Genomic DNA, 20,958 nt, shown 5'->3' on the forward strand with positions numbered 1-20,958 from the left:
AAACAGAGTCATAGACCTCGGTTTCTTAGGCTGAGTTAGTTTAGGATTAGTTTTATGAATTGACTAATGACACAATGTCATATGTGTTGTTTTTCAGTTGAGATTGAATGTACAGAATTTTAGTACATGGAAAGGATAAGATTATTTTTGATACATAAAACCTTAGAAATGAGTGATGGTGTTCATTCCTTGTCACTTAACTGTATATTTATATTTCTTTCTGATTTCAGTTGAACTTTTTTTCACTGAAACACATTTTAATCCGCTTTTCACTGTTGATGTTTTAAAAAGGATAGACACTAATAATAATGCAGCACACAGTGACCTGCTGCATCATGGGAATGCTTTATTGAATTTTCAATGACCCAACAAGTAGAAATGCATTAAAACAACAACAAATCATTTTCATGATTTAAACAGATGTACAGCCAACTAGAGGACTCTAACCTCTCACTGTTCACATTATTGTGGAGGAAACAGCACATTCACCAAATGTTTTAACTACCAGGGGGAAAAAATGATTATTCTCACAATTCGGACATCAAAAACATTCAAAGTAAATTGAAAAATGTTTTTGAGGTTTTTATATAAGATTTTTGAGCACTTTTCCAAAACAATAAAGAATGTTCTACCTATCAGTCAAATTTTCTGTAAACATGTAAACACAATACCAGAAAGTACATACATATATATATGTCAATATATATGTAAAAATATTCTTTTTCTGTGATAATCTGTAATGGGATCTAAAACCACTCCCAACACCCTAAAATCATCTAAGAAACATACTCTCATAAATGATCAAAAATGTTTTGTATTTCACAGTCTTGTTTAGATACACATGTCATGTTTTCTCTAACAGTACAAAGTTAAAAGGCATCACAATGCAATACTTGAACCATGTTTCACTACATTCTGCAGTTAGAGGCATTTAAAGAACTTGAATCTTTTTTTCCTGTAACATTCATCACTTTCTATTTACATTCTAAATCATTCAAAAGCGAGTTACATCCATGATGGTCATACCTTCGTTAGAGTTCATTTATCTGTTAGAAGCACTCTTTGTTTGATCTCTTTTCTTTGTAAGTGGATTCAGTGACTTTCATTACATCAGCTGGCAGATTTATGAGCTGATAAGTGGGTTTAAGAACGCTTTCCACATTTTTGTGTGACTGGGTTCATGATCTAACAGCTGACTTCATATACATCCATGTCTGTTTTGCTCATCATTTCTGGACATGAGCGACAAGCAGGGCAGACAGTTTGCTCTGGGCGGGATGGGCATGTTGGGCATCTTGGTCGTTTGGAGCTGAACAGCAATGCTTTGCCTCCCACCAGCTGTAAACATGAACCCAGCCATCCAAAGTAGAGCGAGCCAGCTGGATGCAAGCTCAGCTGGGGTGACCTGGGGTTACTGATCTCTTGACTTGGATCTATCCCAAGCCTTTTAAGGTTGTGGGTGTACACTCCTAATGCAATCAGGCTCAGCAGCCCAGCAATCACCACTAGGAGTCCTCCTGAAGCTGCTACCCCTCTTAAAGGTAGATCTGTCCAGCACCGGACCCCAATGCAAGCCAGAACAATGCCAATCCCACACAGAAACAAGGAGGTAAGCACCAAGCCCTGTGCCAGACGAACCCGTGGGTCTCTCTGATATGGACCAGCCACTGGCCAGCACTGCTTCAGCTCAGAGTGCTCCACCTGCAGACAGCTCTCCCACAGGCCATCGGAGCGCAGTAAGAGCAGTGCCTCCAATGACCCAGATCTGGCACCTGTTCCTGGACCTTTCGCTCCAGCTCGAAGGAGAGACCCTGGCCCTGCCATGCTCAGACGTGCTTGACCCTCTCTCCACTGGGGGGTGATAGCAGCAGTGAAGACAAGGACCAATCCCAAAGGGGCAAACACGATTCCCATCACCATGGAGGCTGGAGTGTGCATAGTTTCTACTGAAAACTTTATTTTCTCTGGAAAATTGTTCAAGTCTTACAGCTAATTAGTTTTTGTAATTATGTTGTTCCAACACTGAATGTGCAGTGAGAATTCTCCAAAACACAAACAGGAGAGACTGTTTCTCCAAGCTGCTTGTTAGTCAGATATCAGTGTGGTGTGATTCTGCTGAATCGCATGGATCTACCCTTAAAAAATGAAGAAAGAAAGAAAGAAAGAAAGAAAGAAAGAAAGAAAGAAAGAAAGAAAGAAAGAAAGAAAGAAACAAGACATCACAGTTGCAGCAAAGGTAATCAGAGTAAAAGTAATCAATGATCGTAATAATAAAGGCTCACCCCACACCTCTTCATCCAAACTCTTCTTTTATTTAGTTGCAGACTCTTCATTCTGAATGTCTGAGTAAGAAAGAAAGATTTAGTAGGAAAGTAATGAAGTGCCCATTCGGTCACAGTGACAGAAACAGAAAACCTGAGACAGATGAACAGTGTTAAGTAGCTTCAAGACGACAAGGTGAAGCAGCAGAGGTATGACTGACTTCACTACCTTCCTGAGCTGGACAGGAAAAAGAACCAACAGTTGACGTCTGTCTCTGTTGCTAGGATACAATAACCTGGCCAGTCTCAACGTGACAGTGTGTGTATGCGTAGCTGTATTAATGAGAAGACCTTGCTGCACTTCTCTCTATGTGATGCAGTTTCCAAACATTAGAATTGTTGTGTTCGGCTGGGTGTGTGCACAGGAAGGAGCTGTTATCTAAATGTCTGACGACAGATGGTCAGATATGACCTTGGCGGAATCTTGTTGGGCTAGTAATAACATCAGGCCAGTGTCTGAATACAGAGTGAGTTCATCTCCGGTGTCTCAACCCAGAGACTAGAGGAAAGAGTGTCCTCGGTAAAAGGGGCAAGTTAACCTGCAGATGCGTTGTACGAATCAAGCAGACACAATCAATACGTCTGTGTCAAACAAACACCCAGAACAGAGACAACATCTCTGCAGGAAGGGGCACATTTGAAGACAAGGAAAGGCTCCAAAAGCCACATGTTATCTTTAAACTCTTGTTTTATCATAAGTCACTTTTAGTTATACAGACAGTGCAGCAGCAGCCCAGTTTTCAGTACAAAATCATTTTTTCTGAGCCAATAACAAATATGATGATGAAATTTGAGACATAAAATATGAAGTTGGTGAATTTTCTAGAATTTCTGGTTGAGATTTAAAGATTAAACAAAATTTGAATACTGAAGAAACAAATAAAAATTCAGAGTAAATCAAATTTTACTCATCAAATGGTAACTAATAGAGCTGACCTTGCATCTCTAAAGGCATTTATGTTAAATAATTATAATTTTGTGATCATATCATCTTACACACAGAGATGTTTACAAACTAATGAGATTATGTGATTATCTCAAACTAAGGGGTCGTGAGATTTCCATTTGAACTTTGTTGACATAGTTAATTTAATACCAGCCAGACGTGCAGTTCACAAGTCAAAACAACAGCAGCACCTTAAATATTTCTGTTTATCTTTCATGCACCATGCAAGCTTTTTCCGATGATTCAGTGAAAGAAGCCAAAATGTAGATGAATAGAATTACAGCAAAGGATTTAGAGTGGAAATTTCCATGAGAAAGCACCTCTGTGTGTTGACGGGATAGGACAATCGGATATTGAGCTAACACTGATCTGTTTCTATCTGTAAATCTAGGACACAATTAATGGGAAAATATTTCCCCTGAAAATGTCACAGGAGAGCAGATGGCATTTAGCTTGAGAAGACAGAACAAACTTGCTTATATCCTTTTAATCGAAATTAATTTTTATGGGGACACAGACAAGAAAGGTACAGGGTTAGGGTTATCTGAGAATTTGCACTAGAAAAAGAGTTAAATAAAGAATATTCAAGACAATAATGCTTGAATAGACTTAAGAGTAGAAATTTCCATAAGAATGCACATTTGCATGTTAATGAGATTGAAGTGAGTGGAGCGTAACTCCATAAACACATACCTGTGTGCGTTGGGATTTTTGATAATCATTTCCTGCTTTGCTACTACAAGATTTTTCAGTGTACTGATGGGAAAAAGACTATGTGACAGACGAGAGGATCTGACACGGATGTCAGTCGTCATTGAGTGTGTTGTATGAGTGTACACTTTTTTTTAAATTCGTAAATAGCTCTTGTATGTTTTTTTATCTTTGTTAATCTTCTTTTAAGGTTTGATCATAGCCTAAGAAAGAAAATAAAATTAAGCTCTCAGAGATGTAGCTGCTAGATTCACTGATGCCCTTGTACTGATTAAATGCTGTGATTTACCAAGGTGCTTAAGTTGTTTCCGTTTACAAATGACAAAAGGAAAAGTACTGAAACACCTGCAGAGAAACTGGTAACGATCTACCATGAATAGACTAAACACTTTCTCTCGAACGGGCACGATCAGAGCAACATGCAAACACAAGCATACACACGGATGCGGTCCATGAAGTCAGTTACTTACCATTCAGGAGGGCTTCTGTGTATCTCACTGCAGACTGTTGGCTGCCTCGCTGCTCTCGCCTGAACGGCTGATATTTTTCTCTCTTTGGTAACAGATGGTGCAGCCACCTCATTATTCTTGCTTCCCTTATCTTCTCATCTATCCTTGCCGCCACAGTTTCCACGAGTGTGTCTGCCTCCTAATTTTGTCAGTCCTCATGTTTCTGTCCTTGTGTCTGCCCCCCTCTTGTTCCCTCCTGTTTCCCTGTCTGTGTGACTGCTCCTCTGCCTCTCTCTTTCCCTCTGCATGCTTTTCTATCTCTGACGTGACTTGTTGAAGGATGTCTGTGTAAAATCTGGAACAGAATGTTTTTCATGTCAGTTTGAATAAATAGGTATAGTGAGCTATCTGTTGAACATGAACATGCTGATTACTTTGGAGCACAAAGAGCTGGAAAAAAAGATGTGATTGTGTGTTTTTTTTTTACGTGCATAATCTTACACCAGTTGGAAGATTTCTGGCTCTTACCTCAGTTTATCTACAGTAGACCACATGTCCAAGTGTCCTTGGACAGAAAACTTAGCCCTAAGTTGACCCTGATGTTTTCATATCAACTTCATTACTCTTAGAGATATAATTTCAGTCCTCTCACCTTGAAATAGATCATTACTTTACATAAGTGATACAATCATGAGAGAGGAATGTCTATAATACCTGGGCCACTCATATTAACACTACATATTATTCAGATTCACAGACAATAAGACTGAACCTCTATCGTGCTGATGAGTCTCAGGATTTTGTTTGAGCATTCAGTTGTTTCATCCTTTCCAATATGCACTTTACCTCTAAAATCCTATTGAAACTGGGCACATCTGCAGAACAAGCATCTCACATTGTAATTGTTTTTGTTTGTTCTTGGAATAATACATTCTGGATGAGATGTGAAAGGACAGTTTTCAAATTAGTGTGAAATAACTGAGACAAACACAAAAACCTATTATGCATTTTCTTTATTTTCGTACAAAAGGGAAAATATATGACTAATATGAGCGATATAGCCATGGTAAAATAATGAAATAATACAGGGATACACGCTTTGAAATGATGCGTTATGTTAAAGGAAGCAAAATCCTGTAAGTTTTTCCACACACATACACATGAATGTTATGAAAGGTGCATGGTGATTGAACTGCTTCCAGAAAAACTCTGTGGTTATACCGTACAGTTAGGAAATGTCCGAAGCTTGGGGCTAAACAATGGCCTGACCAAAAGCAAGTTGTGTGTGGTTTTATGGGTGGAAATGTATGACGTCAGTTTCTGAATGCAGCCTGGCATTGGGCAACTTTACTTGTGAAACTAACTGATGGGAAGATTTTTGGCCTTGGAAAACACGAATCTCAAATTTAGAAAAATGCACCAATGGATTTGTAAAAGAAATGATGAGTACACTGAAAGCAGCAAGAGTTACTTACTTTAAAGACGCTGAAAAAGCTCTGAAAAAATGTTGAAATTCATAGTAACTTTTGTGACAAGCACACAGCTAGTTTATAAAAAAAAAAATATATATCATATTACAATCTATTTACACATATGTACAGCCTGGTCATCATAATTGCTCTTACATTACAATATTAAATTTAAACAACAAACAATATGAACTGGGCTGAGCGGGATTCTCAAAATTAAAAAAAAACAGTTAAAAATCTTTTCATATCTGAAAATCAGAAGAGGTCCACTCTAGCTCCTTCCCTAGCTTTCGGTAGTCCACAGCTTTCATTGTCTCTGATGTGGCAGTGCATTTAGATTGATTGGACTATCAGCTGTGTTTGTTCATCCTTCAAAAGACTTATTTTCATACTTCAACGAGAGTGACTTGGAACTGACCGGTGGCCACATCAGACATTTCAATGAGGAAGGCTGACTGGTTGGTGTAGTGTTCAATGATGTTATCGTCCATGTTGACGAAGATCCTGCCGGGAAGACATGTAAAAGCAAAGGGTTACTTCAGGGGTGCTTGAGAAATTCCTACTTTTGGTGAACAGAGACAGTAAAATGCATTAACAAGGTTAAAGGAATACACGGCCATCTCCTAAACTCAATTATGTTAACTGAACTAAGAGCCACCAAAGCCAGTTTGGAGGAAGCTTCTTTGGTGATAGCCTAATGAGGTGGGCGGTACATCTCCTGCATTGGTAGGAGTAATAAATCGGGTCACTGTCTGTTTTTCTTCCTCCCAAACACTAACCTTTAAGTCTTTAATGCTTGAACTAACCAGCGACTCACGCATTCAGCCCGCAGGGACAGGGTTGATTGAAGACAAGAGCAAAAGAGGAGGGAGGGAACTGCAGGGGGAATGTAATCCAACCTGTTAGCTTAGCTGCTCCCCCTGCAGTGATAGCTGCCTGTAAGCTGCAGGAAAATCACCCAAAGCTGCTGCTAAAGAGGTTACAAGAAAGGCTTCTGATCTATCCTGATGTCATACAGGAAGAAGTCTTGGCCATCATGAGTCTAAAAGCTTCAGCCCCTAGCAGATGTTTTGTGGGTTTTTTTAAAATTCAAAACAAATGTAAAATAGTCTTGTGGAAATTCTGCTAAAGACACATGCCTTTTTCAAATCCTGCTAGCTGTGAAAGCTGCCTAACAGCATTGACAGCTGTTTTCCAAGCAGATCTTTGTAAACTTTCATCACCATCAGACAACCACATTTTCCCCTTTTATTGAAACAGGAAAAAAAAGAGGGGGCCTCCTTTCCAACTGAAAACATCCAAATCACACACAAAAAGATGAACATCTCTTAGAAGCTCATCTGAACTTTGTGTAATGTGTGACAGTTCAAAAACTTGATGGACAACCTTAAGCCAGTGATTGAAGGCCTCTGAGGCCTTTATCAAAAGACACATCTATTTGAAAGGTACTTCCTGATGCTCTAAGGAGATACAGTTAAAAAGAAATGTTGAAAAAATAAATAAGTTCAACAATCACAAATGACTCATCAGCAGGACTTATAAAATCTTTTCATCCTCCTTCTTTAGAGGAACTACAATTAACGCATTCCAGGAGACCAAGTCAACTAACCTACTGTCAGACCGGTCTGTCGACATGAGCTTGCATAGAGAAGGATGAGATTAAAGCTACAAATGAAGCTCAGAGTTTGGACAAATCATCTGCGTCAGGTGCACTCCTTTAATTTAACTTGTGCGTCAAGCGAGTAGCACTGTTTAGGACATACCAAAGAAACAACAGGATACTCACCCTCTCTTGCACTTTTTGTAGATTTTCCCAATGGTGTCCTTTTGCATACAATACTTTTCTGAAATCTGAGAAAGGAAAAGTACATGACATGACAGTTAGCATGATCTCGTGCAGAAAGAAAGAGAATAATCTGAAAACAGGATTGCATTCGGGAGCATTTTTGTCATGACCACGTAATACTTACAGCTTCTCGTAGGCCTGACACCGTTGGTGAGCTCAGCATAAGTGCATCAAAAACTTCCTCTGTGTTAGTCCTCACGTATAGCATAACTATTGGATAGTGAGAAAGAAATAAACATTTAGCCTGAAAGGAGATAAAAGCTTATTGGCTCATTGTTGTTGTATTTTTAATCCGACTTGGGGTTTCCTATCTACCTCGTTGTGGGTCTTCTCTGCGGGCTTGTTTATTGAGTGGAGAGGTGCTCTGGTCTCTGTCTGGATACAGCCTCTTCATACAACTCCTGACAGCACAAAAACAACACCCATATTAGACAAAAGCAGGCACCACATGTCAGTTTGAAAATGACAGAGAATGACATCCCAATGTTATTTTGCTTTAACAGTGCTTACCTCTCAGTCTCGTCCTTGGGAGTGGCCTGGTGAGATGGAAAAACAGACAGGAGAGCAGAAATCTGATTAGACACAACTCCACTGATAAAGACATTGCTTAATAACCCCCTTCCCACCATTGTCTGTGTGTGATACCTTATAAAAAGGAATGTTATCATCACTTTAAGCATGCATTTACCCATGACCTCTAACACAACCACAAAAGCGTGGACACCGATAGAGAGACACAGATAGGACCATATTACGCTTAATCACACTGTCCAATCAGAGATGTGTTCTGCCTCAGCGTTTCAATGCTGAGTGTGTTTCATTATCACCATTTTAAGTGACTGCAAATCAGGGCTTGTTGCATGTAAAAAAAAATCTAAATGTAAGTGTATTCTCCAAAAGAGTATTTTTCATTAGCCCCTGCATACACTCACAGATATCTCTGAAGACTCACACTTTGTGGGAAGGCTGACCTGTCTGAATAGCACTCTCACCACACTGAAATACATTAGGAATATGAGGGTGGCGTGCTGTTTATCAGGTGTGAGATGTTACACCAGGTGTGTGTGTGTGTGTGTGTGTGTGTGTGTTTTCACACAAGACATCATAGCTTAAATCTCAGTGTCAGCAGCTGGAGCAGCTTGGACTAGTTCCTCGTTCGACTTCAATTAGCTCATTTGATCTGACGTCAGTACTTAACTTCACTTTTGCTAGCTTTAACACCCCCCCCCCCATTCGCCCCACTCCCCATACCACTTTTCCCACTGCATACTTTTCCACCGTTTTTTCCTGCTCCGCTCGTGCCTGTCCCATCCCCTGCAGGGGTGAGCGAGTGGAGGGAGGAGGAAAGGGGAGCAAACAAGCGTGTGGTTGAAGAGGGACCTACCATGCGCTGTAAGCTGGAGAGGTGTGCTTCTGGAATGAAGAGAACTGGCAGGGTGATGTGGTCATCCAGGGTCTTGAAAAAGGTGTACTCACCACTGATGGAGCTACTCACTAAAGACTTAGCTGGAAGCAAAGCAGAGAGATGAGCAACATTAGATTTAAGACTCTTTGATAGCAAAATGATGGCAGTACAATTGATTTTCAATACTCACTGTTTGCATCAATAGTGTTCTTTCCCCTCCTCTTGGATCTCTTCCTGTCCTCATCTCGCATCTTCCTCTCTGCACCCTGAAGACACCCACAAGGTTAGATAAAAGGTCCTGACTTCACAAATGGCAGTTTTTAAAAAAAAATATTTGTAGGTGAATGAAGGAAAGTGAGGTACCTTATCACAGAAAATCTTGACCTGGCAGGCAGCTCTGTGTATGAGTTGGTTAGATCCTGAGCTGCAGTCGTAAGTGTCAATCTGTAGGTTTAGAGGCAGACCTTTCACTCCTTTTTGAGAGGAGAAGTCTGTGCTCAGGGAGTTGATCCCAATGTACACCTAGAATAAGAAAATTATGATTTAATCATATTATATATCAATTTTGAATGTGTCCACCGTGATGAAACATAAGTTTTACTTATATAGTCAAAATAAATTAACAATATGGTGGTATGTTTCCAAAGCAAGCCCCAGTTTGAGGTGAAATGAGGAACACCCGCTGTCATGATTATCCCCTTCTGCAGCTGGATAGGTGACTCTAATCAAACACTTTTGGGCCACAAATAAGCTTGCGTAAGCTGCCGTGGCTTTCGCCTAATGTGGTGACAAAGGCCTTCGGGGCAAACGCATTTCTTGGATTCCTGTCCTCCCTCCTCTGCCACTCCTTCCCTCCCCACCTCCCTTTACCACCATCCCTCTCTGTGTTCCTGTAAAGTTCCACATGTTCCGTCACTTCTCCATTCCATGACTTCGCCTGACAGAGCAGTGTAAAAACATTGGTGTATATATAAGTTCGATGGCGATGTGTGTGCGCACTTCTCCTACCTTGGCCTCCTCATTTGGGTTCCACACAAAAGAGAGAGCATTGAAGGCCACCTCCTCTACGTTGCTGATGCCACTGAACACTTCTTTGTAGTCCGCTATTTAAAAGATATAAGCAAAAATATTCACATTTCTTCTGCATAAAACACAGGTCAGGTTTAACATTACATAATTATGATTATGTTACATAATATGTAAAAAAAAGCAAATCTTTCACTTTTATGAACTTGTTTTTTTGCATATATATGTCGAATAACATACCAATGTCAATGACCCTCTGCTTAACGGTTGGCTGGCGTGCATGCCAGTGGTTCCAGAAGCGGAGCTGCATTTCTGCGCTCTTGTCATTCTCAAATACAGCCATCACAACAGTCTGAAAAAAACCCCCAAAAAAACAGAAAATGTCAATATTAGGCTAATTTGTCTGGCTGTATGTAATTCTCTACACCTGCTGACATTTCCTGAATGACCAACTCTCCTTTAAAGACCCATGGTTCATTCATCACTCCAAATCCCTCTTTTCTTCTTAACTGTCATCATTTATTTGCAGTGAGCTTGCACTCATTTGTGCATATTCTTATCCTCTGATTCGATCGACAAAGAAAGAGGCTGTAATGTTCACCACACCTTCCCCCCTCCTTGTTCTCTCTTCTTTCTTTTTTTTACCTCGAAGACTAATGCAACTGAGCTGTGCTGTGCTGCACTCTTGCCTCATTTAACTGCCATAAGAATAAATTATACGGGGCAAGACACTATCATTTTCATGGCGCAAGACCAGTGTACAATGTGTCAGCAGGGAATTAGTCATAGAAATAGCTGGCTCCAAGGGAGGGACAGATATTTGGGAAGGGTTCATTTGGTGGCACGCAAAGAATTTATGTACAATATGGTCCAAAAACCTTTTTAAAAGCATTTAAAGAAAGATACAACAAAAGGGCATAAGTTCTCTGACGTAACAGACATTCACAAATAAAGCAACACTTTCGAGATACATTTTCACACCATGAATTACCTTGACTTTTGTGGCAGTGAGGCAGGCACTACTGTCCACTCCATGGAGAGTGATGGGGTAGAACTGGCCCTTGTTCAGGTATACCATGGGCAGCTCACTAGACTTGTGTGAGGAAGCTGCAGGAGCTCCAAGAGAAAACTGGAGCTCATTCCTGAATCTTTGTGGTGGGGAGTTGGTGTAGGAGCTTGAATAGACAGGGCTGGAATGGTTTTCAGGGAATGGATCGCTGTAAGGAAGAGTCTGATATCCACACAGAGCATATGTATCAGTGAATTAGATACAGGTTAGCTGCACAGGACGCAGGGTTCAACTTTCAAATAATGACATTAAGTTTACCTCAGCGCTTTGGTCTTGGAAAACATTGTTCTCTGGCCACTTCTGCAGCAAGGTGTCAAAGATAATGTTGAGCTCCTGCTTGTCATATGTGTCTGCTACAACACTGGTCAGGGTGGTGTATGTGTCTGAGGTGGTGGGAGCAGAAATGGCCATAGAGCTGATCTGTTTCGATCCCAAAACGTCCTGGGGATGGGACGACGGAACACTTTCGGAAAGAATCTTCATGACATTGGTGGATGCCTCCAGGGAAACAAGCTCATTGGTGTTGGTCAGACTCCTGCCAAGTTTGAAAGTGGGGAAGAGATTAAAGACAGCAGGGAATTTCAGCGTTGTGAGGGCATCACAACTCAGATGTCAACAGAGTATGGAAACGGGACTGACTGTGGCATGCCTTAAACATTACAGAAGCCTAAAGCGACCTGTGCAAACGTACAGCAGTGAGTAAAAGCACTAATTGTGTGGTGGCACACAAAGCTACTGCAGAAAGCAGTTTGTAGAAAGGTAGGGTTTGAGTCTGGGTGGGAACTATTTGTTTCCTAATCCAGCCTTTTTTTCTTCTCTATGTTTGACTTTCTCCATTGAAAATGTTTGAGGGGACAACACTGTGCCCCAACAATGGCTTTTTCTCCCCAATCCAACAGCAGGGACGAATAAGGAGGACAGAGGGAGGAACAACAATCTGTCCTCCTGTTGTGAAACTCTGTTAGAGAGGAAGACGATGATAGAGAAAGGAGATGAATGGAAGAAGTGGAGTGGTGGACATAATCCCTCTCACTCTGTTTGAGTGGATTACCCACTCATGAATTTAAGACCTCATAGAGTGAGTCCCTTTCTCTTTTTTAATCATTACTCTCATGGGTTACATTGGGCTAAAAAGGTAAAATAAACAAATGGATTTAATTTCTGTATCATTCAGACTGGCGTGGAAACAAAGGATTGCCAAGGATGTGTGGTTTATATGTGAGGTTTACTTTATATATTTTCAAATATGTCCACGATTGATATAATGAGACAATCATGTTGCAACTGCAACACTCTGTCCTGCAGATCCAGATGTTAGTAGACTCACCTGTCTGTTGAATTGCAGATGTTGGGGATGCGGTTGCAGGAAACGGATTTTTGCTCTTTTTGGTTCTGGAAAAATATCAGAAAGTCAAAAGTCAGTTATCAAAGTCAAGAATCATACTTAGGGTTAAAGTTCAGCCGGTTTGCTTTCCCAGAAGTTCAAATGAAACAGTATTTACCCTGCACTGCTCTTGAAGCATTGTCAAGGCTGCAATATTGTCTCCTGGGTGGAGTCTGGGTTTGGAGTGGTTCAGCTCAGGGATATTGCCGTCCATGTAGGACCAGGGGTCCATCATGTAGTTTGCGTAATGGTTATAGCTGAAGTTCTCGCTCTGAAAGACCAGTCCCACAGTCCTACAGACAGGATGAAAAAATTTTGTGATTTATCAGATTGACAGTACAATTGACAAATTAAAATACACCATAAAAAAAAGTAAAACAATTATATCAATGGATTATTGGCAGCAATCCAAGAGGAGTGTAAATGCCTCTTCGTTTGACAGGGTTTGACAGAGCAGAAATAAACTGGAGTTTAAGTACAACAGTGCCTGAGCCTCAGAGCACTGCACATACTTGCCCTTTAGCATGAAGGGTTTCGATTGCAAAACCTCGGAGCTGAGTAATATCCCTCAGGAGCAATGTTGTCAAAAAAGGTTTTAGAATGCAGAAATGAGAACATACACACAGGTGTGTGTGGTGTAGTGTTTTTAGCATTGTGAAAGGAAAGGGGACTACATTCCGAATCCTGTATAAACTCTCTTATTTGCATTGGAGATGACAAGATTTCTTCACTTCGTAAACAGAAACCCACAACTGTCACTGAGGTAAGCTCTGGTTTTCCATTTCAGTTGTAATAAACAAAAAATACACCCTGGGATCTGATTTGTTTGGAAAGACTCACTGCGACATAGGATTGTAAACATTAAACATGCCAGGATAAGCCCCCTTTGGAGTTAGTCAGAAGTGGCTGAGGAACAAATAGCTGCAGTTTAGCCTGGATAAACAGTTAATCAAATGTGCTGACAGGAAGGCAAGACGACGGCTATTCACAATAAAGGCAGAGCCAAGCCACAGAGGGGGCGAGGGGGCTAAATGTTTTAACCCAAAGAAATATTTAACAATGGAAACTGCATTTCAATTTGTTCAGACATCAAAATATGATACTAAACTCCAGACATAGATTGCAGGTTCTGAGGCAAAACTCGAACACCTGGTTGTTGATGCACCTGTCTGTCACTGGCTGCATGCTTTTTATGCAATAAAATGTGTAGGTTTTTTTGCATTTCATTCCTAATACCAGCTGAGATTTTTTTTTTTTTTTTTTTTTTACACAGACTGAGCAAAGTGTACTGTAAAGTTTCACCGTTGTTTAATTTAATGCATTACATGCTGTCATTACCCTGTGTCTCTGTCTAACACCTCAAGAGGAGATTATTATTTCCCGTTCTCCTTTTGTACCCGTTGGCCCCCAGGTTAGTGTCAAAACAAGCCGAAACAGACCCATTCCAACCACAGCTCCAGCTGTGTGTGCGTGTCTACTTGTATCAATTTCAATGTAAAACACCCCCTTTTAAAAAACAGGAATTTTTCACATGTGGGTCCCGTTGCCAAAAAAGCTTAGGGAAGGGGTTCTTTCCCCGCAACTGACATCTTTCATGAACTATTTACTGTACTAAACAGTGTCCAAACTAAAACATTGACAAAAAGCCCAGTATGCAAGACACAACATATTTACATGCATATTTCCAGCCACACCAGCGTAAAAAACAAAATAAAATCCTGAAAGAACTTACTCAGTCTCTTTGGTCATGTCTCCAGTACAAATCAGTCTGAACAGGTTCCTTTTAGTTCAACTCTTCGTGTTTTGTACGCAGTTATCTCTCTATGTCAGTCCAACAGGGAAGAGTAGTGACACACAGAGATGAGTCAAGTGGAGTGATTCCTTCGTAAGAGGGCCCAGATTTATTTCATGTCAGCACAGAGATTTCCTCTCTCCACTGATTGGCTGAGAGCTGTGCAACAGGTGTCTGATAGGACAGGTGGGGGGAAACTTACCTGCAAGTGTATGAGAGTGTGCAGCAAGAGCCCTTTGCATGACAATCCAAGGCAGGAGCATTCTGAATCTCATTATGGCATTCGGATAAAAGAGCGAGATTGGGGATCCCAGAGGTGTGAAATGTTTGGTAATGATTGTGTGAAAGACAATAAAGGGAAGGGACACAGATTTAACATGTTAAAAGTTTTCCAGTATCATTTTTCCCTCTCACCTTTTGCTTCCATGTCATTAAAAGGTTTTGGTTTCTTTACTTTCTGGCAAACATAGAACCAAGAATGAAGTTCTTGAAGGGAAGGGAAACTTATTTTGTATCTTATTTCAAACACGTTTTTGAGCCAACTTAAAGTTGTAATGTTGTAGGACATGTGAATGTTCATATCATATATTTGTATCCTTGATTCTGGAACATATTTGCTATTTTTTCTTTTTTCTTTATAATTCACCATCTTTAACTATGATCAATATAGAATCTTTTTTTTAATTACAGTAACCCTCAATGATTTGAAAATGAATGAATGGATGATGAAGAAAGCTGAAACAATGATACATCAAACCAATGAATACAACCGATTAAAAAAATACAGATATTTCTTTTGCTCAGCAGAAGATTTACCAAATTATGAAAAAAAAGAGTAAAGTTTTGCATCCAAAATTAGGTAAAAGTACAGAGGAGCTATCAGCATATTTTGATGATGGTCTCTTTCACAGCTGTTATTGATGCCCTGATGGACAGTAAAAATGCATTTTAAAGTTGTCATTCAACGCAGCTGGGGCAATTTTGAATATTGAGTAAAATCTTATGAATTTTAACTTGAAATTATGTTTCATGCAGTTTGATAGGTGATTATACCTTTGAAACATCTAAGTTATATTACAAGTTAAACATTTCCCCTTTGAAATGTAGCAGTATGAAATAAACTGAGTACAATACACTGCAATGCTATTGTTACAGAAAGCCTAAGTTTATTTGCGAGAATTATTTTGTTCAGATCTACTGGTAATGCACCAACTTCTGAATATGTTTTTGACTTTCCATGTTGAAATGTGGCATCCCACTGTTCTCTCAACAGAGTGTCTCAGTGGCAATGAGGGGAGGACATGTATTGTAGATCATGACAAGAAGACGTGCTTTCTTACATACTATGGCTTTACATTAAAACAGAAACATTTCCCAGCCAGGTCAATAAATCAAGAAGAGTGAGGTTTTATCACGTACCACACACATGCTCAGTATCCAGTCAAACTGAACAAGAATATGATTGCATGTTGCTCTTTATCTGTTGGTTTGTGTATGTGCGAGCTGACACCTGAGGGAATCTGGCGTGGTAACACACTAGGGTGCGTGCTGTGAGGCTTGCCTACACACTCACACACACCCTTATAAAATATTAAACACACACACACAAAGAGGCCCTGAGGGTGAATTGGCTTTGAATGAAAAGAGAAAGAAGATTTTTTGGGGTTGGGGTTGACATGCTTTTTCTGCAGTAAATAGATCCTTAAAAGAAAATGTAGTCAATCAAGCTAATGTTCATTAACCACTTAATTACCCATTCAGATGAAACATATAAGCTATAGCATCATGATGTCTAAAATGCTACAGACAGGCCATGTTTAGGTGAATGTGGATCATCATCTCCAATTATTAAGGGTGGGAGTTTTTCTCCCAGAATTTCTTTCTCTCTTGACCCAGCTTTCTTTAGATTTTCTCTTATACACCTATCCTCCATTAAAGCTGTAAAATAAGCACATCTACATGTTTAGCTCTTTTATCCTGGCTTAAAACCTTCCCCCTTCACCAGCTCTGTTAGTCTATTTTTTCTTTAATCACTAAAAAATCCTTTAACATTCTGATTTATTCCCCTTACATCGAACCTTGAGATATTCCTGGATGCTTGCTATAAATCAGTATCAGAGGGGAAATTTACTACAATTGTGCAATACACAGGTACATACTTTTTGCAAGTATTGGGAGCAAGTTATTAATAAAGCGGCATTAAAAACTGTTAGAGAGTGAGTTTAGAGTAAGAAAATGACACAAAGTATTTTAGAAAGCTTACCTTTTAATTTCCATCTTTTATCATTTTTACAAAGCAAATATGTTAAAGGATATTCTTTATGGGCTTGGTCTTGCAATCGCTCATCTTTGGAGGTCTCTCCACACATTACCATGTGGTACGTACAAGACATCATATTTTCACCTTGCCCAAGTTGGTGTTACGTTTGCTTTTAGAATTTGCTGATAGCTAATTCTTCCTTCTACCTCTAGCTTCCATGTGCTGCTGGCTGGGCCACGAGCCCAAAGCTTGAGTGATATGCCCTGATGTTTAACAGTTGAGGAGATAGTCATTCATAAATTTCTGCAAGAAGTTTTAATTTCATCTGTCCAAGAGACTTGTTTCTAAGTATCCATCAGACTCCAGCAGGGACTCTGATTTGCCTTACCACCAGTCATACAAGGAATTTTCTCCAAGTAAATTTGATCTTGCAGACCTCAACCTCACCACCAGATAAAAAGAAAGAAAGACGGACTAATATTTAACTTTAATTCCTATAGAGACACAAGATCAATTCATTTTATTTCCACTCAACTATTCATGGTCACATTTATGATCCTTTTTTCATGCCACTGCTTATACATAAAAATGAACCTGAAAGGATGAAAACGCATAGTGGTTAAGATAAAAGAAACAAAATCAGTTCAATTGCAAGTGAATAATTTTTTTTTTCTGGTGTTAATTCGGCTTAAATTTAATTCAAGAAGCAGGGAATTATCATGAAACCAATAATTTCCAAAGAATACCATCAAATTTTCCAAATAGATTCATGTAGGGATGAAATTCAATTTCAACCTACTCAAGAGTGAGTTTCAAGTAGTACGCTGAATCATCGCTAAATGATAAGTCATAAAATATATGGCAAGTTTAACAGAAATGGTAAAAACTGCACAAGCCAGCTGCAAAAGGCAATTGAAATGTACTTGCCTTTTGACTTATTTTGTTGCTTAATTACATAGTTTCTTCAAGAAAACGTCAATGAAAATTATGGGATTTAGGATTTTAAGTTTTTCTTATTCACTCTCATAAAAAATCAAAGGACCTTAATGATGTTGATGTCTTCGTACAAACTTTGATCCTGGCATTAATGCTCAGTCAAGCTTCCTTAAAGTTATCTCTTTAGTGAGGTACTCTCATGTCAAACTTAACGAATGTGTCAACAGCCTCACAGAGAACTCAGGACTGTTCTGACAAGTTGGGAACGACAGCACAGCTCAAGATGGATGAATGTCATAAGATGTTCGAACAACTGCCTTGAAACTCTTCCGTGGAGGGAAAGGCAAGTTTCAAGCACTGAGGTTCTTCTGTCTGTTGGGTTTGTGTGCACGTGAATGAGAGCATTTAGCCATGCATGGTGGCATACAAACAAATGTCACTGGCTCTATACGCACGACTGCTGCTGAGAAGGGAGAACTCTCAACACCTCTTTCCTTCCACCATATGTCTCTCTTCATCCTTTCACCTCCTTTTCCGCCTCCTACTTTCCCTTAAGACCGTTTGGCTAATAAGTCTTATCTGCTCCTACCGCTGAAGCACAAATTCAACATGACCTAAACCATAAACACATTCACATTAGGATTCTTACACTAGTCTCATGCAAGATGAAGAAACTTCATGAAAATGGAAGTGATTTATTTTGTTCTCTGGCTTATCCCTCTCATCCACTCCTACACAACATGCCTATCAGTACAATCTTTTTCTCTGTTGCTATCTCTGCATCTACAGTATTACCCAGTTCATCGTGGAGTCATGCATGCTGAAGGTTGAGAGATACAAGAAGCCCAGGGCATGCTGCTCTCTTTTGGCTTCTCACACCGGGAAACTTGGCCGCATGGAAACAGAAAGCACCTGCTATCATTAGCAGATACGTCTTTAAAAAGATGTTTCTGACATCAAATTATTCCAATCAGCTTCGCTTCAGGGAGACTCAAAATAGTATGTTTTTTACTCAATTACTTTTCAGAAGTAGTCATAAGCCATGTCTGCTTGGAGCCAGACATCACTACTAAGATCAATTCAAGTGCCATGATAAGTATCAGCAGGACTGTGAGACTTTCATTGTGAAATAGCATTTACACAGTGACATAAACACAATGTTGGGTTGTACTCAAAATCTGTTTGCGTACTCTTTTGGTGAATCATAGTTTTAAAGTACGTCAGTATATTCATTCTAGTTATTCTTCTTCCTTTACTATAGGAAGAGATAAATTCACCTCATGATTTTCCCTTGCAAATGTACTTTAACATTTTTATTATAGTTTTCAATAATTTTCATTGCTTCTGTGCTGTTTGTTAGCATTTTTTTGTTTTTGGCAGCTGCTGATCCTTAAGGCCTGTGTCCATACAATACCAGGCTTTAGGTATGATATATAGAACTTGGTTTGCTTCCAAGAGAAGTTTATGATTTGTATAGTTACTATAATTAGTATATAACAAGTATATAATTCTACTTGATGGAAAGAAGTGTGTCTATGAGTATCTGAAACTTTCGGGGGGGGTTAGGGGGGTGATGTCTGTGCTACCAGCTCACTGTGTTCACATGATCCGCTGACCTCAGACAGGTGTTTTTACTTCTTCTAACCTGCAATACTGAGGAGGATGAGGAGATCTCTTTAGCAGAACTCTCCTGTCACTTTGTTTGATCTGGACTAGAGAGGCTCCAAGAGTCTGGAGAGACTCTCAAGTGCCCCCCCTTTCTGCACCACTTCTGTGTTCTGTTCCACCCAGCAAGGCAACAGCAGCCACTCCCAGAAACTCCACATTGCCCCAAGTGAGGGATCATGGTTGGGTGTAGTAGATAAGGGGGTGAGGGGTGTTAAATTAAGGGATGTGGAAGTGACAGTGAGAATATGAGATCATGGAGCAACAGCAACAGATCATGGCAGAATCAGAGAAAACACAGAACAGTCAGGAATGAGCAGCAGAATTTTAAGAATCCTAAATCAAATCAAAATCAAATCAAATTTATTTGTATAGCACATTTCATGTACAAACAGTTCAAAGTGCTTCAACCATTTAAACATTTCAGCACTTTGGCATGTATGCGTTGACTGACTGAGGGTAGGATAACACACGCCTGGGGTAGGGGGAAGCTGCAGAGTTGAATGGTTGTGGCATTGCTCAATGCTCATGCATTTCTCAGAGCTCTGCTTCAGGGAAACTCTGAAGAGAAAAAGAAGCCAATGTTTCCTGCTATTTCATTTAATGAGAACGCAAAATGCAGAAAGCTGCGTGTATGAACAATTTAAAAAAAGAGGGTTCCCATCCTTACTTCACCTGAGAGTAAGCACATCTGAACGACATGTTGTTATCAACATTTCTCACAAATTTTCACATTTGTGATCTTGCACCTGAAATACCTCTGAGTTGGAATATATTTTTCATTCTGAAATTAATCATTTAATACTTAGGAGTCAAGGATGTTGTAAAGTTTTACAGAATAAAGCAGATCCAGTCTGGGTGAAAGCAAAAATCGCATCACATCTTTTGAAGATGTCCACTTTTGATCATTTATAGGCTGTGTGTTACTTCTGCACCAATACAAACTGTTTTTTTCAAATATAATGTTTACCCTACAGTAGAAGTGTCAGATAGGGATAAAAATACAGAGATGAGCTATTTGTTTAAGAGAAGGGAAGGACTGTAGGTATTTGCAGTCTTTGGTGTATTAGTTTACTGTCATTCCTTGTCAACTTCTGTCCCAGACAACCCTTCTGTTTATGGAGCACTGGTATGAACACGACTGAAAGACTCGACAGTGGAATGATGCATACACGCACACCTATAGCTGATCATTTCTGAAAACTTGCTTTCTTTCTTTAAAAGAGAGACTCGAAACATCAGTGAAGGCTAATGAGAGAGAATGAAACATAAGTTAAGCGTCGAGTGTCAAGATTCAAGGAAACACTATCTCCGAGGGAGTATTGATACGGTAAATGAGAGAGAATATTGGAAAGTACAGTAAAATTTTAGAACTGTGTTACTTTTTAAAAACATTTTTTTTATTAACTCTGCAGCAGTTTGACATGACATGTTGAGGTCATCCTTTTCCTCGAGATCAAGTACTTAGATATCGATATTGTAGCATTACAATCACAAACCCACTGCATATATGAACAGCACGTCAGAAGAATGAAAATAAGATGTCAGGTATAAAGTTCAAAGTTAAAAGAGGTGGCTGTAAAATTTCCAGAGCCAACTCATGGTTTTTAAGTCCCGTCAATTGTCTCTCTCTCTCACAGAGAGCAGTTTTTGGGCTCATCTCCATATCAGGTTTCGTT

At 39.7% G+C, this 20,958-nt stretch overlaps 2 protein-coding genes across 5 annotated transcripts; both read right to left on the minus strand.

Moving 5' to 3' along the window:
- Positions 1–338: 338 nt before the first annotated feature.
- Positions 339–4,722, minus strand: cldn23l (claudin 23-like). 4 transcript variants are annotated; one of them, XM_075447710.1, is made up of 3 exons: positions 4,449–4,722; positions 2,290–2,342; positions 339–2,130 (listed from the first exon to the last, which is right to left on the minus strand). In XM_075447710.1, exon 3 carries the CDS (start codon positions 1,936–1,938, stop codon positions 1,186–1,188), a length of 753 nt encoding a protein of 250 aa, XP_075303825.1. In that variant the 5' UTR covers positions 1,939–2,130; positions 2,290–2,342; positions 4,449–4,722; the 3' UTR covers positions 339–1,185. The 4 variants fall into 4 exon arrangements, with proteins under 4 accessions (XP_075303825.1, XP_075303824.1, XP_075303823.1 ...); XM_075447709.1 differs by having other exon boundaries at positions 339–2,135; XM_075447708.1 differs by having other exon boundaries at positions 2,283–2,342.
- A 703-nt stretch (positions 4,723–5,425) lies between these two features.
- Positions 5,426–14,510, minus strand: grhl3 (grainyhead-like transcription factor 3). The gene is made up of 15 exons (XM_075448096.1): positions 14,359–14,510; positions 12,745–12,919; positions 12,570–12,634; positions 11,501–11,777; positions 11,165–11,404; positions 10,414–10,525; positions 10,156–10,250; positions 9,511–9,669; positions 9,338–9,413; positions 9,127–9,248; positions 8,253–8,278; positions 8,058–8,143; positions 7,867–7,952; positions 7,683–7,747; positions 5,426–6,400 (listed from the first exon to the last, which is right to left on the minus strand). Exons 1-15 carry the CDS (start codon positions 14,373–14,375, stop codon positions 6,283–6,285), a joined length of 1,719 nt encoding a protein of 572 aa, XP_075304211.1. The 5' UTR covers positions 14,376–14,510; the 3' UTR covers positions 5,426–6,282.
- Between the last annotated feature and the right edge of the window lie 6,448 nt (positions 14,511–20,958).

Source organism: Odontesthes bonariensis, chromosome 17 (genome assembly GCF_027942865.1).
Source record: "Odontesthes bonariensis isolate fOdoBon6 chromosome 17, fOdoBon6.hap1, whole genome shotgun sequence".
In the NCBI taxonomy this organism is placed as follows: Eukaryota; Metazoa; Chordata; class Actinopteri; order Atheriniformes; family Atherinopsidae; genus Odontesthes; species Odontesthes bonariensis.